We start from the raw sequence: 7405 nt of genomic DNA on the forward strand, positions 1-7405 counted from the left end.
CTCGATAGGAAGCCAGAGGGAACAGTGGAGGGGCAGAGAATGGCCCCCAAACCAAGAGCCCAGAGAGCAATGTCCCCCTCCCGGGGGTGGGGGCACAGCTGGCGCGGGGGTGCGGCTAAGTGGGGTGTTAGCCTTGTCCTGGGGGGGGCGAGTGTGCGTGGTGGGCGGGAGGCGGCTGGAGGAAACTGCTCCCCACGCGGACCACAGGGGCCCCGCGGCGGCTGGGGGGAGGTGGGCGCGTCAGAATGAGATGGGGCTTGGGCCCCTTTTAAGGCCAGGGGAGCCCTCCCAGGCCCCCTCTATAGGAAGCCAGAGGGAACAGTGGAGGGGCAGAGAATGGCCCCCAAACCAAGAGCCCAGAGAGCAATGTCCCCCTCCCGGGGGTGGGGGCACAGCTGGCGCGGGGGGGGGGCTAACTGGTGTGCTGTGTAGTGTGAGGGGCAGGTGGGGAGACCTGGGGCGGGTGGGGGCGGAGCGAAGCTGTCCAGTCCCAGAAGGAGGCTGCTCCTGAGTGGGGGAGCAGGTGGTGCAGATGGCGGTCACTGCTCCTCCTCTGAGGACTCCGGCGACATGCCCTCCTCCTCCTCCTTCTCCTGCGAGGTGGGCAGGGCAGCGTGAGCTCGGCCCCTCCTCCTCCTCCCCTCCCCCTCTGGCCCCTCCCTGCACTCGCTGCTCTCCAGAAGGGGGATGAGTCAGGGCTGAGTGTGTGGGTGACTCAGCAACCTCCACGGCCAGCTTTCATTCATAAAACGGAAGAATTTAAAGGGAAAAGAAAAAACCACACACATGCTGCTCTCCAGGGCCAGGAGCAGGCCCCCTGCCCCAGGCTTATGGGGGCAGAGGGCATGGCCCAGCGCAGTGCTCAGCCCGGCCGACTGGCTCTCCAGGGCACGCGAGGGAAAGGGTGGCTGGGAGCCCTGTGGGCAGAGGGGACCGGGCGGCTTCGGCTCACAGGGGCCCACGGGGGCAGGTGCTACTATGGGGCTGGCCGGGGGCTGACCCCAGGCCAGGCCGGGGAGGAAGGGGAAGTGTGCCGCGGGCTCACTCACTGGACCGGAATGTCGGGACACCACAGTGGCCTCCAGCCCCGTGCCAGGCACAGACTCCAAAACAACTTGTTTCCTGTTACTCACTCCTGGGGCCTGGCCCCAGCCCCCCCAACCCCAGTGGTGGCTCAGCTCGAGGAATGAGGGCCTTGGGAGCTGAGGGGCAAGTTACCTCCCAGGAGCAGGAGCTGGGGTGTACCCCTAGAGGTGATCTGACTCAGCCCACCTACACCCACACCACAGCTATCTGGGGACCCAGAAAGGGTGGCGGGCGGCACCTCCCTGCAACAACTCCACTCCCAAGAGGCTGCTGGAATGGATGAACCTCCCCCTCCGTCCCCTGTGGCTTTCCTCCCTCACCTCCTCATCTGTGTGTGAGGGGGATGCAGGGACAGATCAGAAGATCCTGGGATGGAGACCAGAGGAAGCAACTGTGCTGAGACCGAGACCCTCCGGGGACAGCTCCTCTCCTGCTGCCCAACCTTTGGAAACCCCTTCCCTTCCCGCCCCGCGGCTGCCCGGTGCCCTGGGTGTTGGCTGCTCTCCCATGGTACGTGGATCAGATGCCGCGAGTCCCTAACACCCTCCCCACAAAGAGCCCCTTCACCTACCAGTTTTTTGGGTCTGCCCCTCGGTTTCCTCCCTGGAGCTGTGGTGGTTTTCTAGAGAATCAGAAGGTAGGCCCTGAGTCAAAGTGTCCACCAGCCAATGCCCTAGGTGGGGTGGGGGCAGACCCTACCTCTGTTCAGGCAGCCCCGAACTCTCACCCAGCAGGTCCACCCGAGGACGGCCGGTGGTGACTGGCCAGACACACGCCCCCCCAACACACACACGCACGCCCCCTACTCCCTCCTCCACCCATGACTCAGAGGATATGAGTCGTGCCTTAGAAAAAAAGTAAAATAAAAAACAAACTACTCTTCTGAAAAGCTGATGCCACTGTGGATCTGGCCTTTTCTCCTGTCCCCACCCCTTCGGGCTCTCAGGGAAGCCAGAGGAAAAGGTGTTCTCAGCCCGGAGGCTGCCGAGGCCCTTCTCCCCCACCTCCTTGCTCTCGCCAGGAGAGCAGGATCTCGGCCCAGATTTCCCCTTTACGCTTCGCAGGACCAAGCCCAGGGGGGACCAGACCCTGAGCTCGCATCCTTCACTCCCCATTCAGAATGGACCCGTTTCCACCTATGCCAGGGACGAAACCAAGACTAGCCAGCGCCTGTCCACACAGACCCCCCCCCAGGCTGTGGCCAGGAGGGAGCGACCTCTGCTGGCCACCTGTCCAGGAGCGGCCCCATCTCGAGCCTCACCCTGGTCTTCGCTGCACCCTTGTTTTTGCTTCCCTTCGGTCGGCCCCGAGGTCTCTTCGGTGTTGGCACTTCGCTGGGCTCCTTCTGCGAAGAAAGAGGGGGCAGTCAGGGACAGTCACCACCTGTCCCAGCTCCTTCAGAAAACCCAGTTCTCTGTCCCACCCAGTAACCCACTGGGACCGGCGCAGGCACGCCCTTCCGACTCAATGCCGGAAGCCTGACCAACTTTTTAAAGCCCCTCCTCATTTCACTGGGGGTTTCTGGGACAGAGAAATGACAAGAGGCTTGAAGACCCCTGGGAAGGGATCATGGGAGCAGAAAGGCACCTTTAGGCAGCTCTGACCAAGTCCCAGTGACGCCACCAATCCCGACCGAGCGCTTAACGCCAGAGCCTGTCACCTCACCTGTAAATGGCGAGACTGTGGTCTAGCAGTGGGCCATCTTTGCTCACCCCTCAGATGACCCACGCTGGGCCCATCAGGGAGACAGGACCCACCAGGGAGAGGACCCCCGCAAATTCTGACCCCGCCCAGGGAAGAGGAAGTAGTCCTGGACCCGAGAGGTCACTGCTACCAAAATACCAGTAAGCTCAAGACAGAATGGAAGGTTTTCATATGGGGGCCAGCAGGTGGCGTGGTAGGTAAGGTGCTGAGACTCCCACGGGGCCAACCACGGTTTGAGTCCCTGACCCAGCACTTGAAACTCATGCCGGGTGCACGTGTGACCAAAATCCCAGGAGAATGCAGAAGGGACTGCAGCATGGCCACCCCCTGGGGAGGTGATTTCTTACTTTCTCTGTCTCTCCAGTGAGCACATGTGCCCTATGGCAAATAACTTTAAAAAATAAATAAATAAAAGCTTCTGCATTAACGCAGGGAGTCTGAGCTGCAAAGGCATGGCATCCCGGTCCCCGGGGATGGCTGCCTGTGGGTTCTCAGAACCATGCCCAGTAGCCACCTGGCCAGCAGTGGGGCAGGGCAGGGCTGGGCTCGGAGGATGAGCCTCTAAGGCTAGGGTTTGAAAGTGGCTGCCCAATTCCACAGACCCCCTCACAGCCCCCGAGACCACTCTAGACAGGGAAGGCCTACAGACCTGACAACCTGCCCAGTGTTTAGGGGCAAAGGTCAACCTCAATTCCTTTCCTAGTGTCTCCTCTTCCTTAGTAAAGGGGGCTAACTGGGTTTGAGACAGCTGTCTCTGTGAGTAGCCAAATCTCCCCCTTGTAACAGGTGGGCCTCCGTACGCCTGCTGGCCATGCCCCACCGCTGCAAAGGCCAGGCTGCCGGCCTCGCCCCACATGAGACCTTCTGTGGGGAGCAGCACCAGGGTTCGGAGGCTTGATGTCACCGACTCCCCAATACTCCCAACCTCCCGGGCTTCTTCAATGTCCATTTACAGAGCCAGCAGCAAAGCCCCTTCTAGAACTTCTTGAAGTACAGTCTGTAAACAGGTGCCCAGGACGCTTGTTACCAGCCCGGGATGAGGAAGTATCTAGAAACTTCCATAGCAGGTGGAGAGTAATTTTATATGTAATGATTAATACCAAGCTTTTATGTATATATATTTTCATCTTTGTTAACCCCATCTTTGCTGTATTTTATAAAACCCTAGCCCACAGCGGACTGGAAATTAAGGAAAGGCAGGCAGCTTAGCACTGTATAAGAACCAGCCTGCACGACCTCCAGGTAACTTCTGGCCTGGGCTTTCTGACATGGATGGTGTCAGAAATCACCCAGTTCTCTCCTGGGGTCTCTGAACAATCTGGCCAGGGTCTCGGGCAGGGTTTGAACACTCAGGGTGTGGGGCGGACACACGTGCAGGAGTGATTCCGCACCCCTCCCCAGCCCTAAAGGGTAAGCTAGGGTAAAGGTTGACACCCACCTGGCTCCCTACCAGCGCCGTCCCGGGACTCACCGGAGGCTGCTTACGCGGCCTGCCCCGGCCCCGTTTCTCAGTGCCGTCCTTCTCCTGCTTGGAGGCCAAGGGCTGGCTGGACTTCGCGCTCGACTCGCTCATCTTCCCTTCACTGCGGAGCAGGTGGAAGAGCGACAGCTGGGATGCTGCGAGACAGAGACAGGGTCAGGGGCAAGACATCTGGTCCAGCCACGCTGACCCCTGACCACCCTGTAGCCAACTGCTCCTGGTGGCCCCCCCCCAGGACCCTGGCCTGCCCACCCCAACATGCTGCTACAGGGTGGGGTAGGGCCGTTGGCCCTAATCAGCTCCTTATCTCTTCTCCAGAAGGGCTCTTTGTTGTCCTGCCCACACCGCTGCCACCCCCACAGGGCCCAGGTGGCCCACAGGTACAGCCAGCCCAGACCTGGCTACATGGGTGAGGCTGCCTGCCCCAGGGCAGAAGTGTGGGCGAGGTGGGGTCTGACCCACTGCCAGGGCCCCTCCCTCTGTAGTCAGCCGCTGCCCTTTCTGTACTAAGAAAAAAATCAAGACTGGGTAGCTCAGAGGGGACTAGGGTGGACGTGCAGACTGCAGGTGGGCCCTGGCCACCTCTCTGCTGGTACAGCCTCAGTGTTAAGGCCTGAGGCTCAGGACCAAATGCTAAAGGGCTCCCTCCACCCACCAGCTCCCCGCCAGGCCCTCTCCTTGAGGATTCAGAGAGCGGGCAATCGATGGTAGAAGGGAAAGATGGTTGAAGTTGTGATGGGGGTGAGGTGGCAGAAAAGGGGTGCTCTCTCCCACTGTCCCCTCTCCGCCTACCTAGAGTCAGATGAGATCCTTTTTTTTTTTTTTTGGGGAGGTTTTTGCTGTAGGGCAATTGCACTCACCAGAAAGACAAGAGATAGAAAGTGAGAAATCACCCCCCAGGGGGGATGGCCACACCGCAATCCCTTCTCCATTCGCCTCTCAGGATCTTAGGCACGCATGCACACGCACCCCATGCGCCCGGCGTGAGTTTAAGCCACCACCGGGTCCGGGACTCGAACTGCGGTCCGCTATATGGGAGTCCAGCGACGTGGCTGTTACGCCCGCCAACTGCTGGTCCCATGAGATCTTTTTTGATGTTAAGTCTGGACAGACAGGGAAGCCTGCACCTGAGGTGGACCTCCTAACAGAGGCCAGCTGGCCTCCCTGGCAGAACTGATCCTGCAAATTTCTTGGTCCTTTTCTAGCAACTTCCTTCTCAAAAGCCTGGTGGGTTTTAATTAGCCCCCCCTGATTTTGAAATGACCTAAAACTGCAAGGTGCATCTGGACCCTACACTCGGAATCTCTCTGAGAGCCTTCAAAGTCAGTGAGGGACCTCCTCGTCCTCATCCCAGACCTCCCAGAGCTCCACGAGAGACCTCTGCCCGCCTCAGTAAACAGTGAGCCCACGTGGCTCCACTTCTGAAAACCTCTTCTCCATCCGCAAAATGGGAGTAGCGAGAGGGCACCTGCCTCAACTGCCTCTCCAGGCTGCTTCAAGAATCTAAGTTAATGGTTTAAAAAAAGGGGGAGGAAGGAGGCGAGAATCTCTCTAATCATAATGACTAAACCATTTGAAAAGTAGCTCTTTCCCCTGTTCAAATTTTTGAGACAACTCCCCATGCTAACCCAGTGAGAAAAAAAAAATTTTTGTCAACTTTTGATTTTTGGAGGACCCTGAGGCCCCCATCCTCAAGCAACAAGAGACCCTCCAGACGGCGGGACTTTGGTTAATTATTCTATTTTATAATATTTCAGACTTGGAGACCCTTTTAAACAAGGCGGTTGGTGATTTATCCTGCTCCGTCATTAGTGGCTTGGCCTACTCTGTAATTACAGGCTGTGATTAGAATCTTCTATTACACCACAGGTCCCCCTTCAAACTAAACATCAAAATTAATCAGCTAAATGAGCGCTGACCTCACACAAGGCCTGCCTGAGGCCCCCTCATTGAGGGGGTTCCAGTTGGGCGAAGCCAGCCCCAAATCCCGGAGAGCCTGGGGATCTTGGCGGGTCTCCTTGGAAGCTCATACCATCTGGTGCCTCCCCCACCTCTTGCTGCTGGGGACCCTTTAATCCACCCACCCTTCTCCCCCTCCCAGGCAGGCCCCCACGAACTGAATGAAGGCCTGAGGCCCTCTCCAGCGAGGCCAAGAAATGCTGTCTCTTCCACCTGTTTCCAAACATCAGGGAGGCCTGGCTTGGAAAAGCCACATTTAGGGCCCAGCCCCAACCCCTCGGTTTGTAATCCGCCCTTCTCAGGGCTCAAGCCTGTCTCCTCCACACGGTGCATACAGCGTGTGCTCTGCGAACGCTTAAAGGCTCTGCAGGAATAACCTTAGGAAATCATCTAGCAGCTCCCTTTAAAAAAAAACACAAATGAAAGTAGCCCAGAGAAGCCTGACGAGTTGCCCAAGGTCACACAGCAAGTCGGAGAGCACGATGGAGTAGGATCATGGCTACTTTTCCAGCTCGCCACTTTCCTTACTCGCCTAAGAGCTGGTTAAGACCTCGCTGCCCTGTTCCGGACCCAGGGTGACTCTGCAAGTGTCTGCGCGGGCCGTTGGAGGCGGCCGGCGGGACGAGGGGCCAGGGCACGCGGGGGGAGGGGCACGCGCCGCTCTCGCAGGCGCGGGAAAGCAGCGCACCCCGACCGCATGCATCGCCACGAGGGTGCACCCGGCCCCACTTCCTGCCAGAGGGGGCACCCAAGCCCGCCTCGGGGCAGGAAACCTGGCGCGCGTTGGCGCTGGGGAGAGGAAGAAAGCCCCTTCCCTCGTGCCCTCCCCACAAAATAAAATCCCAGGAAAAAAAAAAGAAACGGGGAGTCAAAGGGACTAGTTCCAACAGAGCCCAGCAAAGCAGAGAAACCAGTTTGTGGGGGCGGAGGGCAGGCCCGGCCCTGGGGGCTGAAGAGACGCGGACCGGGCCAGGCCAGAGGTGGGGTCGGGGGTGAAGCCCCAAACCCAGGCCTGAGATCCGGCCTCTTCTGCGAAGGGGACACCAGGAGAAAGGCCGCGAGGGGACAGGAACGAATTTCGGGGTTCTCGCCCATCCCCCTCACTTCCAGAACTTCCCGGGGATGCCCGACCCCTCACTCCCCCGCTGCGCCGCTGCCGGTCCCTCTCCCCGCCCC

At 59.1% G+C, this 7405-nt stretch overlaps 1 protein-coding gene across 2 annotated transcripts; it reads right to left on the reverse strand.

The window, feature by feature from the left end:
* Positions 1 to 422: 422 nt before the first annotated feature.
* HMGA1 (high mobility group AT-hook 1) lies at positions 423 to 6876 on the reverse strand. 2 transcript variants are annotated; one of them, XM_014586174.2, is made up of 5 exons: positions 6758 to 6876; positions 4262 to 4407; positions 2348 to 2431; positions 1658 to 1708; positions 423 to 593 (listed from the first exon to the last, which is right to left on the reverse strand). In XM_014586174.2, the coding sequence occupies exons 2-5, from the start codon at positions 4361 to 4363 to the stop codon at positions 540 to 542; spliced, it is 291 nt and encodes a 96-aa protein (XP_014441660.1). In that variant the 5' UTR covers positions 4364 to 4407; positions 6758 to 6876; the 3' UTR covers positions 423 to 539. The 2 variants fall into 2 exon arrangements, with proteins under 2 accessions (XP_014441660.1, XP_006144270.1); XM_006144208.3 differs by having other exon boundaries at positions 4229 to 4407; positions 6758 to 6852.
* Positions 6877 to 7405: the final 529 nt, after the last annotated feature.

The sequence above is a fragment of the Tupaia chinensis genome, unplaced genomic scaffold, assembly GCF_000334495.1.
Source record: "Tupaia chinensis unplaced genomic scaffold, TupChi_1.0 Scaffold000116_1, whole genome shotgun sequence".
NCBI classification, from domain to species: domain Eukaryota; kingdom Metazoa; phylum Chordata; class Mammalia; order Scandentia; family Tupaiidae; genus Tupaia; species Tupaia belangeri.

Excerpts from the sequence above, each read along its gene's own strand:
- HMGA1 (XM_006144208.3), bottom strand. The coding sequence starts at position 4,363 with ATGAGCGAGTCGAGCGCGAAGTCCAGCCAGCCCTTGGCCTCCAAGCAG. Across the intron at positions 2,432-4,228 it reads CGGCGCTGGTAGGGAGCCAG|AAGGAGCCCAGCGAAGTGCC; the intron begins GTGGGTGTCAAC and ends CTTTCTTCGCAG. Across the intron at positions 594-1,657 it reads GGGGCAGACCCAAAAAACTG|GAGAAGGAGGAGGAGGAGGG; the intron begins GTAGGTGAAGGG and ends CCCACCTCGCAG.